Source organism: Mesoplodon mirus (assembly GCF_964341445.2).
Source record: "Mesoplodon mirus genome assembly, chromosome: 18".
Lineage (NCBI taxonomy): Eukaryota > Metazoa > Chordata > Mammalia > Artiodactyla > Ziphiidae > Mesoplodon > Mesoplodon mirus.
This window is the reverse complement of record NC_138994.1, coordinates 37,011,820-37,025,405: the sequence shown is the minus strand read 5'-3', so window position 1 is coordinate 37,025,405 and position 13,586 is coordinate 37,011,820. Positions and strand designations below refer to the sequence as shown.

The 13,586-nt window shown below is 45.0% G+C and overlaps 1 protein-coding gene and 1 pseudogene across 2 annotated transcripts in view; one reads left to right on the top strand and one right to left on the bottom strand.

Moving 5' to 3' along the window:
- Window positions 1-11,990, bottom strand: part of LOC309793400 (RAD52 motif-containing protein 1-like) — a gene marked incomplete at both ends in the record, with an annotated part of 118,702 nt that extends 106,712 nt beyond the window's left edge. Inside the window, one exon of the mRNA XM_082603871.1 lies at window positions 11,985-11,990. Within this exon, the coding sequence (XP_082459997.1) occupies window positions 11,985-11,990 (6 nt within the window). The remainder of the gene's footprint in view (window positions 1-11,984) is intronic.
- Window positions 11,991-12,225: 235 nt separating this feature from the next.
- LOC309793399 (forkhead box protein J1-like) overlaps window positions 12,226-13,586 on the top strand; it is a 185,166-nt pseudogene continuing 183,805 nt past the window's right edge. Inside the window, exon 1 of the transcript in view lies at window positions 12,226-12,589. The product of the transcript in view is annotated as a forkhead box protein J1-like (transcript). The remainder of the gene's footprint in view (window positions 12,590-13,586) is intronic.

Genomic DNA, 13,586 nt, shown 5'->3' with positions numbered 1-13,586 from the left:
GAGCTTTATAAATAAAATGTACATCAACGCAAGAGAGCCAACTGCATAATTAAAACAAAAGTGTACCGGGCTTCCCTGGTGGCGCAGTGGTTGAGAGTCCGCCTGCCGATGCAGGGGACACGGGTTCGTGGCCCAGTCCGGGAGGATCCCACATGCCGTGGAGCGGCTGGGCCCGTGAGCCATGGCCGTTGAGCCTGCGCGTCCGGCGCCTGTGCTCCACAACAGGAGAGGCCACAACAGTGAGAGGCCCGCGTACCGCAAAAAAATAAAAAATGGGCATCCCTGGTGGCGCAGTGGTTGAGAGTCCGCCTGCCGATGCAGGGGACACGGGTTCGTGCCCCGGTTCGGGAAGATCCCACATGCCGCGGAGCGGCCAGGCTTGTTAGCCGTGGCCACTGAACCTGCGCGTCCGGAGCCTGTGCTCTGCAACAGGAGAGGCCACAATAGTGAGAGGCCGCGTACTGAAAAAAAAAAAAAAAGCATACCACCATCATCCCAACCAGATTACAAAATAGCAAGCAGATTATAAAATAATAGTCTACAAGCATGCTTTTTAAAATATATATCTATATGCTCTGAATATCTTATATAAAAATCCAAGAGAGAGAGATGAAACAAAATATTAAAAGTAAACATCTCCTTCCCCAAAACCCTAACTCCATTCCAGTCATGAGGAGAACATCACACAAACCCAAGTTGAGGGACAGTCTATGAAATACATGAACCAGGACTCTTCAAAATTGTGATTAAAAAAAGGAACGTCTGGGACTTTCCTGGTGGTGCAGTGGTTAAGAATCCATCTCCCAATGCAGGGGACACGGGTTCCAGCCCTGGTCCGAGAAGATCCCACATACCGCAGAGCAACTAAGCCCGTACGTCACAACTACTGAGCCTGCGCTCTAGAGCCTGCGAGCCACAACTACTGAGGCCACACGCCGCAACTACTGAAGCCCACACACTCTAGGGCCTGTGTGCCGCAACTACTGAGCCTGGGTGCTGCAATTACTGAAGCCTGCGCACTTAGAGCCCGTGCTCCGCAACAAGAGAAGCCACCACAATGAGAATTCCGCGCACCACAATAAAGAGTAGCCCCCACTTGCCACAACTAGAGAAAGCCCGCACGCAGCAACAAAGACCCAACACAGCCAAAAATAAACAATAATAAAAATAAATAAATAAAGGCATCATCACATAAAAACAAATGAGGAAATAATTTTTTTATAAAAGAAGAACTGGTGGGGCAGTGGTAAAGAATCCGCCTGCCAGTGCAGGGGACACGGGTTTGAGCCCTGGTCCGGGAAGATCCCACATGCTGCAGAGCAAGTAAGCCCGTGCGCCACAACTGCTGAAGCCCACACGCCTAGAGCCCGTGCTCCACAACAAGGGAAGCCAACACAGTGAGAAGCGCGTGCACCGCAATGAAGAGTAGCCCCTGCTCGCCGCAACTAGAGAAAGCCCACACACAGCAACGAAGACCCAACGCAGCCAAAAATAAATACATTAAATAAATTAATTTAAAAAAAAGAAACTAAAGAGTCAAAAACAAACTAAAGAAATAAAATATATTTTGGGAAGAAATAGGAAAAATTATACATGGACTTGATATCTGATAGTATAACTATTAGTATTACTGAATTATCTTCTTAGGTGTGATAATGGTATTATGTTTATGAAGAAATATGTCCTCATTCTTAGGAGACACATGATGAAGTATGAATGAAATGCCATGTAAGATGTCTGCCACTTACTTTCAGCTGGCTCAGGAAAAAAAAATTCTATCTATTTGACAGAGAAAGGGAGACAAGGCAAATTATGACATAACGCTAACAATTGGGTATTGATTATACTATTCTTACAACTTTGCTGTAGGCGTAAAGATTTTCATAATATAAATTAAACTAACAGTTTTCTTTTTTTTTTTTTTTTCTTTTTGCGGTATGCGGGCCTCTCACTGTTGTGGCCTCCCCCGTTGCGGAGCACAGGCTCCGGATGCGCAGGCCCAGCGGCCATGGCTCACGGGCCCAGCCGCTCCGCGGCATATGGGATCCTCCCAGACCGGGGCACGAACCCGTATCCCCTGCATCGGCAGGCGGACTCTCAACCACTGCGCCACCAGGGAGGCCCTAACAGTTTTCTTTAACTTAAAAATGATTCAAAACCCAAACTAATCCAGAAGTTATAATCTTCTCGTAAATATAAAATATATTTTATTTTATGCTGCTTAACTCATCTCCTCCAAATTAAAAAAAAAATTGAAAAGGGGTGACTTATTTTCCATAGTAAGGAATTATAGCTAACATCCAGGAGTAATATTTAGGTTTCCTTCAAATTGATATTGAATAGTCTTTTTAATCATCTGAGCAGTTTATACTGATCTTGGGCTCATTAATTGCTAACTTACCTAGTTTTTTTAAATAAAAATGTTTATTTGAATACAATTACCTTATCCCTTAAAGAAGCTGGAAAGAAGATTAAATAACCCAGAAGACACAGTTGGAAACTGTAAAGAAGTATAAGAAAGAGAGTCACTGGCAGAAGAGAAGAGCAGATCTCTGGCAAAGCTGCATTCCATGTACCCTGCCTGGGTCAGACATAGTTCATCTTGAGCCGAAGATCCAGTAGAGACCCATCTGCCCAAAATGCCTTTCTCCAACTGAGAAAGAAGTGAAAATGCTAAGACATATGAGAACATTTGTTGCTGTCTACAGCTAATTGAACCAGAAATCTTTAATACCATTTCCAGTCCTGAAATTCTATTATTCTACATAAAACACCTTTAAAAACAAGTATATATTATCATTTCACACCCATTAGGATGGCTACTATCCGAAAAATAGAAAATAACTGTTTGTGAGGATGTGGAGAAATTGGAACCCTTTTACATTTCTGGTGGACATCAAACGGTGCTACTGCTATGGAATACAATATGGGGATTCCTCAAAAAATTAAACACAGAATTACCATATGATCTAACAATTCTTCTGGGTATTTCCTGAAAGAACTGAAAGTAGGGACCTGAACAGATATGTATACACCCAAGTTCACAGCAACATTATTCACAACAGCCAAAACGTGGAAGCAACCTGAGTGTCTATCAAAAACTGGACGGATTTAAAAAAATGTGGTATTTACATACAATGGCATAGTATTTAGCCTTAAAAAGGAAGAAAATGCTGCCACGTGCTACAATATGGATGAACCTTGAAGACAGGCTAAGTGAAATTAGCCAGTCACAAAAAGACAAATATTGTATCAGTGCACTTACATGAGGTACCTATGGTATGAATGGACCCTATTCAAATTCTGAGAAACAGAAAGTAGAATGATGTTTGCCAGGTGCTTGAGGGAGAGGGGGATGGAGGGTTAGTGTTTAATGAGTACAGACTTCAATTTGGGAAGATGAAGTTCTGGAGATGGATGGTGGTGATGGTTGTACAACAATGTGAATGCACTTAATGACACTGAATTGTATGCTAAAATGATTAAAATGGTAAATTTTATGTTATGTATATTTTAACAATATTCAAAAAAAACCCCACAGGTATGCAAGCCATAATACCCTCCTAACCCTCCTTAAAAGGAGTGAGGCCCATGTCCTAATCCTGATGCAAACTTAAGGAATGCTCACTGCCCATTTCCCCATCTTCCCTGCCCAGGAAGAAGAACCACGAGCTGGCAAGGCAGAGCCAGAGCCAGAGGCGGGAAATTGGTCCTGACGTTAGTCCCGCTGAAGAAACTCAGAAGAGCCACAACAGAGGGTAAGGCCCAAGAAGACGGACAGAGGCAGGCTAGGGAAGAGAAGGCAAAAGCAGAAGGAAGGAAATCCCTGAGAACATGGGCAGCTGATGACACTGGGAAGGGACACCACAGCTGTGAGGAAAAGGAGGATCAGACAACAGGGGAAATCAGAGAAGGGAACTGCCCCAAGGTAAGGAAAGAGAGGAGTAGGAGAAAAAAGAAGAATTGTAAGCAAGAAGGAGATTCATTCAAGAAGAGACTCTTCCCAAGTACCAGCAGGAAAATGACTTCATTCCACTGAGGTGGCCATTTGTATCTAAAGAATCCAAGAAAGTTGCTGAAGCCTATAAAAAGTTAGGAAGAAACATTCTTTTCTGTGTAAGAATACTAATATACGCCCATCCACAGAGAACTGTGTACTGCCATTTTTTTCATTTGGTTTTGTCTTTTTTTCTCCCTCAAGAAGAGAACACTTACTTGTTTAGGAATAATTTCAATCAGGGCCTACCTTTTGTATTTGTACCAAACACTAGTACGCCATGAATGAGCTAAAGCGTTTTAATGGCACAGGGGTAAGAGTACAGGCTTGAAGCCAGCTCTGCCTGAATCTGAATCCTGGCATTGTGACCTGAGGCAATCTGCTTAAAAATCTGCTTTGATTTCCAAATCTGCAAAATGGGAATAATAACAGGGCTACACTTCAAGGCATTACTGCAAGAATTAAATAGGGTAAAATATGAAAGCACTTAGAACAGTGTCTGGCCCACACTAATCACTATGAAGGTAGTAGCTTCCTATTATACTCCAGACCTAGAACATGAGTTCCAGGAGAGCTGAGATTTTGTCTGTTTTGTTCCCTGTTGAAGCCTCAGGTACCTCACATCATTCTTTGTTGAATAATAAAAATGTATTGAATGCCAGCAACACAGAAGCCCAAAGGAATAGCACTACCTTTCTGTTATTACCAACAACTAAAATCTGCATAACACTTCAGGCTCACAGTTCACAGAGGGTTTTCTACACCTTATCTCAGGTGATTCTGTGACGCTGCCATTATTACCTCCGTCTCACAGACAAACGAAGGCTCAGAAGACGTAAGTGACTTGCCCAGGAATCCTGGCAATTAATGCTACTTCTGTTCACTCTAGACCCCCACCCAGAAAGCTCAGAACATACGCTACTGAACTGTTCAATTCTCCTTAGCTACAGATACCCAGAGTTCAAGTTCACCAAAACACTTTATCCGATTTGCTTCAATAGAATTGATGGAGAGGGAGGAAACAGAGGAAACAACATCACTAACTATTAAAGTTGAACAATGGGTACAGTGGGATTGATTATACCCTTTCCACTTCTATACATCTGAAATTTTCCATAATAAAAAAATGTAATTAAAAAATAAACTCTTCACTCCCAACATAAGCTCTGCCACTTCCAACTTCCTATTGAGCACACCTGGGTGCGAGGAAAACACCACAGCAGAGAAGTTTCTCAGTCTGAGGCACTGAAGAGAGTGCTGCACTGGGAATCAGGAAGCTTCAGTCTTCACTCTGCTTTATCTAACTGTGAGACCTCACTGGTCCCTCTAGCTCCTCTGGGCCCTGAACTTCCTCATCTGTTCCTTCCAGGGTTAAGATTCTGATTTCACCTTTCTACTAGTTCCTTAAACTCAACACACAAAACCAAAATCATCTTTTCTCTATTCTAAACCCCTAAGACCTGCTCTTCCTCCTGACCTCTGTATTCCTGCTGTCCCATTCTGCCAGCCATCCAACCACAAATACCTCAGCATCATCTCTGACTTAAGACACAGAACTGACTGTTCCTTCCCCTCCTACCTAATCAGTCACCACATCTCTCTGTTCAACCTCCAAAGTACCTCTTGACTCCACCACCTCCTTTCATTCCCAAGCACACTAACTCAGGCACTCATCATCCCTCACCTGGAGTAGTGCCATGAACTCGACTGAAAACCCTGTCTCTAGTTTCTCCTCACTCACAATCCATCATATGCATTCTCCAAAACCCAGTCATGACCTCTCAACAGCCTCACTGTCCACTATGTTCTTTCATGTAACCCAGGGTCCGGGTAATTTGGATACTCAGTTTCCGGACATCCACCTCATTTCCAACACCACCCCTCAGCCTTTGCTCAAGCTACCCTTCCCTCCAGAATGCCCTCTTCTTGCCCTGGCGCCTCAATTTCACAGTGGTGCAATTTAAATGCCACCTCCTCAGTTGAAGTGTTCCCTTACATCCCCAAGGGGGCAGTATCACTCCGTCCACTGAACCCCTAAGCACCTTGTCTGAACCCCTCTTACAGCACCCTTCAAATTCCTATTAGTCCTTTCTTGTTTTGGTGCCCCTACTCTCTCTACTAGATGATTCGCTCCTTGTCAGAGGAAATGATGCTTTATTCGTCTTTGTATCCTTCAGAACAGAGCTTCTCAAAGACTGTGCCGTGGCACTGTGGTATGCCCTGAATGAGCTAAAGAGGTTCTAGTCAGTCATCCCCTCAGCCCTCCACAAAGAGACTTCAGCAGCCAAAGTCCCACAAGTCAAGCCTCAAGCAGCCTCAAGCAGCCTCCTCCTTCAGCCAAGTATACGCCACGATGACTTGAGAAGCACTAAGAGGATGCAACACGTGGTACACAATGGATGCGCACTAAACATGTGCTGAGCTGAACCTTGGAATAACTCACCCGTTCCCCTTCAACCACTATGTTCTCAAGAAAACTTACCATCCAGACTAGACTCTCTCTGAACATTCTCCCCGAACAGGTTCTGATCATCTTTTTAATAATCACCTGTTTATTAGCTGGTTATACTTGCCTTACCATCCAAAGCCCACATCGATAGTTTACTGATTAAAATAGCAAAGGATATGAACAAACAATTCACCATGAAGAGACTCAAAGAGAAAAATTCAACATTATAGAACAAAGAAGTACAAAGGCCAATTTACACTATTAAATAAGCAAAAACTTTTAAGGAAAAAATGTATTTATATCCAGTTATGGCGAAACAGGTACATCTGTATATCTCTTAGTAGTACAAACTGGTATAACATTCTTGAAAAACAGGATGGCGATATATATATCAAAAACCATAAAAACATTCATACCATTTAACACAATAATGCATTCAAAAATTTATCCTAGAGATATAATGAGCCCGAAGAAAAGTACAATAATATCTACAATAATGTACATTAAAGTATTAACTGAAAACGAGCCAGCAACATAAATAACTAACATAAAAAGAGTTAAGTAAATTATTGACGGCATGACTTGATGAAATATTTTGCAGCCTCTCAAAGTGTAATCATGTCAATTAAAATTGTGACAACTATAACATGGAAATGTTTCATAATCTAATAAGTAGGAAAAATTCAAATTATTTACATTATAATTAAAAAGGAGTACAATAATCTATGTGTGTGTGTATGTATATATAGATAGATATAGAGAGATATATATCTCTCTATATATATTTTTAACAGAATGCCAAAAATAAAATCAACTGTTTTAGGGGTAGTAACCCAAATATTTAACAATTTACTTAATAACAATTCTTAAATTATTTTATAATTTAAGAGAGAAAGTTCTACCATACTGAGCAAACTTAGGGGTCCCAGGATGCAAACTCGATATAGTCTCAGGAAGAGGTCCACACCTCTCTTTTATTGCTCACTTTGGCCTTAACTGAGAACGCTCATGTACTTCTGATCACAATGACCTATGACAACCCAGACCCCAGCTTTCCAAGGACCAAGAAACCAGCTCAGCTAGCCTTCTGATCATCCCCATGAACCTGTGGGGGATGAATCGTGCAAACTACCCTAACTCAAGAAACAAAGAACCCCTACAACAATGTTTTACTTTAGCAATCAATAAGTAGCCAAGCCTAAGTTTAATTATAAACCCTAAAAGTATATAGCATTGTCTCATTAAAGTCTCTGGGACTAGCATTAAAAATACATCAAAAAATAATTTTAGCACTGATGCCCCACAAGGACAATATTAGAACAGTCTTCTCATTGTTTTTCTGTAGTATTACCATTTTCTTAGTTTAATACTGAATGGCCAAGATACTATAATGGACCAAGAAGATTAATTACTGTGAAATAATAAATACTCAAGACTAAAATGTCATTCTTAGGGCATTTCAGCAATAAACAAATAATTTGAAGGACTAATACAACCATTAGGGAAAAAGTTTAACCTTCTGTTTCCATTGGTATGTTCCTGGTATCCAGATCCTCAGAAATGCAGATATATAGTCATTCATGACAATACACACATAGTAGATAACAGGAAAAACAGACAATGTAACACTTAACCCGTTCATCAGAGCACTGGGCGGTCAACACTCAAGAATGTTGACACAAAAACTGAAGGACCTCTGAAGAGCCAATCATATGCAGATAGGTTGAATCCCTGTGCAGTTACTCATTCAAAACAGAAGTGGAAGATTAACCTACCCTCACTTCTCTTCAAACAAACTGACAAAGCATCAGGCAGTCTGTTTGGAGTAGGTTCACCATCATCCAGTCGGCCCCAGAAGTAGCCAATTGAGTCAGGTCACCGCTGCTGCACCAGGGCCCTACTTCCTCCACCTTGTCCCAGCTCATCTTGCTGACCAGACACCCTCCTCTAGATTAAGTCCCTTTGGTCTTTTCCTCAGGCATTACCAAGTCCTTGCTTTGTAAATAAGGCTCTCCCAGACCTTACTCACCTGCAGTTCACTGCACTGGGTATCACCCAAAGAGCCCATCAGAGCTCTTTATAATTTCTGAAAGAGAGAGAAGGAACCTTTGAATACATACTAGAAAACACCACTGCTGATGTATCAGTTCTGAAGCATTTGTATCCAGTGGTCACAGCATATGGTCCTTTGGTCCACAGTACTTCAGTAAAATGCAGCATAACCAGCCAGGACCAAGAGTCCTGAGATAAAAGTTTGGTTTAATGTTACTACTAATCAGCTGTATGACCTTGGGAAAGTCACTTGACTTCTCCAGGCCTCAATTTCCTCATCTGGAAAATAAGACAGACTAGATAGAAGCAGCAGAGCATACTGCAGTGGAAAGAGAACGCCCTTTCCAAGGCACAGCGCCAGCACCACCACTTACTGGTCTTGCGACGTTATGTTCGTTAATTCACATTTAACCTAAATCTCCTCTGCAAAGCAGAAATAACAGCTATCTTGGAGTTGTTCTGAAAACTAAAGGAAACATAATGAGTTATAAAAAGCCTAGAGTAAGTATACTGTGCATCTCATCATAAAATTCCACAGATGATAATTACCAACATTACTCCCAGCCCTAAGGTTACGTGAATTCAATTTCCAAACATTTATTTCCTTACAAGATCAACAAATCAAAACTTTACCAACCTGACAATGCAATTAACTGTTTGAGTGTTTCACTAACAATTCAATTACAGTTATCTTAAACTAATGGAAGTTTAAGATGATCAATATTAATTAACATCACAGGAAATAAGGGTGGAATACCTGCCTAACATCTAAACGGGTTCCGTGGCCATGCCTTCCATGACTTCTCCCTCTGCTTTCACTACTGCCCGCGCACCGAGTCAAGAGAGGTCTTCCAAACACCAAGTAACACCAACTGCTTTCTACGGTCAGATTAGGGGGACATGGCTAACGATGGAGGAAGGAGAGCAGAGGCTTTTTATCTTTTTTCCTATATACACTTAGCACTGCTTGGATTTGTTGACCATAGCATGCATCAGTTTTACATAAAAATAAATAAGTTTTTAAACTATATTAGTTACACATATTGCCTACTGAAAGGAAGCTCGCCTCACAGGATTATTTTCACCACTAGGAGAATATCGACAGAAGAAAGCAAAAAGGCAAATTCAGATGTTCCGAGAACACCTAAAATATGGCACAGAAATAACAAAAATCACAAACATTCACACGTCACAATGGTTTACTCAAAAAAATGTGCCTGCATTCTTTGAAGAACCTAATGATGAATCAGGGTTTCTGGGGGTCAAAACAAGTTGAACACACAAATTCTGGCTTTAGGGGCTTCTCTGGTGGCGCAGTGGTTGAGAGTCCGCCTGCTGATGCAGGGGACACGGGTTCGTACCCCGGTCCGGGAAGATCCCACATGCCGCGGAGCGGCTGGGCCCGTGAGCCATGGCCGCTGAGCCTGCGCGTCCGGAGCCTGTGCTCCACAACGGGAGAGGCCACAGCAGTGAGAGGCCTGCCTACCGCAAAAAAAACAAAACAAAAAAAAACAAATTCTGGCTTTACCAGACAACTTCCTGCCCTTGGAGAAACTGACCCAGTACAATTTACACCAGTAAACAAGTTGGTATGACTCTTTAGTAGTATGCTGAAAAACGTTCAATTTGCTTTAGACAATTGGTAGCTTTTAAAATAAAGATAGATACATATATAAATATATATGTACACACATATATATACATATAAATTAAAAATCTTCATGTTATATCTACTATTTATTTTTGAAAGAGGAATATTAACCTTATTAAATTCAGGATAGCTCAAAAGTATAATCTCAGCCACCGGTGAAGTGACAGACCACTAAGTTTTATGTGGCTCCTAGCCAGTGCTACCGAAGTCATCCTGACTACACCCAGCAATTTAAATGAACTACAAGCTGCTGCGGCCACACTCTCCACACATATCATACTTCTCTCCTAGAAAACAATTCAAACTATTATTTAGAAATCACATTATATTTGCATGTATACTTATCTAAGTTTATGGAAATAAACAGCCATAACACTTTGTTTATAATTTTTAAGTAGCTCCTCCCCATCTCTTGTTTATCGACAAGTTGATAAACTTGGCCCCAAGTCTACTAGGCATTTCAAACTGTTAAGCATTTAAAACAACAGGCAAAGGGCCTTACTTCTTGTGCTGGGCCTGTATTTAGAATCTTAAATAGAGTCTGACAGATAATTATAGACTAATTTGCATTTAATATCAATACCATGCCTACTTCTTAAACAGAGGACAAAAGTGCATGTGTAAGATCTGGTCTACTTAGTTGTAGGTCCCTCTGCAATATTCTTAGCCTTTCATGAATATGCTCTATAGTTTTAAACTACACAAGGTCCTTTGCAAGTAGAAATGATTTCCCCTGTTATTTTGGCATCACTCCCTGCTCCAGTAAAACACTGGACTGTCCATAAATGTATACAGACTTTAAAACAATGTAGATTGAATACTTATGGTATTAGAAATGAAACTTCTTGCTAACAACTGCAAAAATCAAGCACACCAGCTGATAGAGAGGCACTTACTGACTCCCCAAAACTCCCGCCTTACCTAAAAATATTGTCCCAGCTTCCCAGCCAAAAGGGCAGACTAAAAAAGCGATGTGTTCAAAGACACAGACCCTCGCTTCACCACAAACTTCAGTACTATGGCATTTCCCATTTTAGAATGCTTCGTGTGACAACCTGTTCGGTGGCCAACCACCAACTTCACTTTGAAGTGAATACTAACACTTCACATGGTAATATGTATTCAAAGTAATATGTATTAAAAAAGGTCCAGAGGCCCGCAGACCGGTCCCCTCCTCCCCCGTACTGGTTGCCTTTAAAACCGCCCCCCCCCACGCCATGTTTAAAAACGTGGCTTTGGGGCCTCCCTGGTGGCGCAGTGGTTGAGAGTCCGCCTGCCGATGCAGGGGATACGGGTTCGTGCCCCGGTCTGGGAGGATCCCATGTGCCGCGGAGCGGCTGGGCCCGTGAGCCATGGCCGCTGGGCCTGTGCGTCCGGAGCCTGTGCTCCGCAACGGGAGAGGCCACAGCAGTGAGAGGCCCGCGTACAGCAAAAAAAAAACAAAAACAAAAACGTGGCTTTGGGTCTTTCCCGTCGCTCCTGCCCCGGCCTCCCTTCCCCCCACCCTTCGCCTCCACGCCGGTTCCCTCTACCCCGCCGCCCTCCTGTCCTGGAAGACACCCCGCGTCTGCATTTAATCAGCCCGAGGTTTCCCTGCTGCTGGCAGCAAAGAGCCGCTCATTGGTTTATTTATGCGTCTGTTATTGCTCTAGATCTTCGGTGCCCGGAGGCGGGCTTCTGCTTCCCGCCCCCGGGCAGACGGGGGTCGCCCTCGGGGCCCCGGAGCCCGGCAGCCCTGCAGGCCAAGCGGCGCTCTGACTGCAGCATCCGCGTATGGAAAGATACCTCTGTCCTGCCAAACCGTTCCGGGGCGGACACTGTGTCCCCGAGCCTACCGGCATCGCAGCGCGTAAGGGAGGGGGAGGGGGAGTAGTAAGCGAAAAGCAACTTTTACCTCTGTTGACTCTCCCTTCCGCTGTCTCCTCCCCTCGGCCGGTAATGCGATCTGCGACCCTCTAGATGGGGACCCCACCCCTCCCCTAGAAATGTGGTTTTGGGCTCTGCCGAATCCACCCTTTTACAGTCCCGGCTGCTTGCGAACTGGGACTTCCCGAGGCAGGTAACTCGGGGGCGCAGATGGCGAGCTCTGGCCGGGGAGCAGAGGCGCGCCAGGGCTCGAGGGAGGGGCCGGGGCCGGAAGGAGGGTGCGCCCGCCGCAGTCCACCTGCCGGGTCCCAGCCGGGCGGCGAGCGCCGGCGGCCGGGCGAGCGGAGGACTGCGGGCAGCACTCCGGCCCAAGGCTGGTTGGGGGACGCTCAGGTCGCCTGGCTGCGACGGGGCGCGCTGGAAGTAGGGGCGCCGAGATGCCAGCCGGAGAACCAGGCGAGCGTCCCCGCAGCCCACGCCCGCCGCCTGGGCCTCTGCTCCTGCCCGAGGGCTCGCTGCAGGGGAGCTGAGCGCTCTCGCGATACTCGCCGCCCGCTTTCGGTTGCGCGGGCGAGTAGAGCTTCGGCCCGCGCCCTCGCGCGGTGGTCCCCTTGCCCCGGGGCCCGTTGGTCAGTCCGCCGCACTCTCACCTCCCATTGCCACTGGTCTCTGCTTTGCAGACTTTGGGGGCCTACTCTGGTTGCTTTTTTGTTTTCCCCAAGCAAATTTTGACCAAGAGGTGTCCAAGGGAAAATTCCTCCAGGACACCAAGACTTGCGAAATTGTATTCGGTATAAAATGCTGTTGAAAGGCTCTGAAATTAGAAGAATGCACAGGCATTAAAGCCCTCCTTCGGTGCACGGGGAGGGCCTGGGGCCTTCAGGTCCACCCAAAGGTTTTACGCTCCACCAGCCCCTAGGCGAAGCCTCTCTCGAGGAACCTGGACGGTTGCTGACAGAAGCCCTGCCCCCGGGGAGCTAAAAACTCCACCAGGCAATTGTCCCGGCCAAGTGAGAAGAGTGGGGTGTAGACTCCTTAAGGGATTGGCCCGGGGTCAGCGGTGAGGGAGGGAGCGAGGTGGTGAGTCACTGCAGGCCGGCTGAGAACGCGGCGTGTCGGGAGGGCCCTCGCCTGAGTCACCGCTTCTCTGAGCTCCGAGTGAGTTGGGAAACTGGAGCCCGGAGCCAAGTTCTTGGACAATCCAGGCCCCGCCGCCACGCGGGCCCGTGGGCTGGGGGCGGGGAGGCAGCGCTGCTCGCGACCCTCTGCCGCTGCCCGCTGGAAAATGAGCCGCCCCGCCCGTCTGGAGAAGGCTCCAAAGTCTCCCCTTTACGCGGTAGCCAGTTACTGTTTCCAGTCCCCCTTCTGCACCTAGTCAGCCTCTCCTATGCACTGACTTACTGGTTGCTTTGTGTTTACCCGGCACCTTAATATGTGTGGTCTGAGTTTCCTGTAATTCAGCTTTCAGTAAGCTGAGGGCAAGGACTGTACCTCGCTCATGTTTCTTTAGGAGGTGCTTTTCTTGGCCTTGCATAGGCCTGGACCCAGAGAAGAGCTTGATATATGTATGA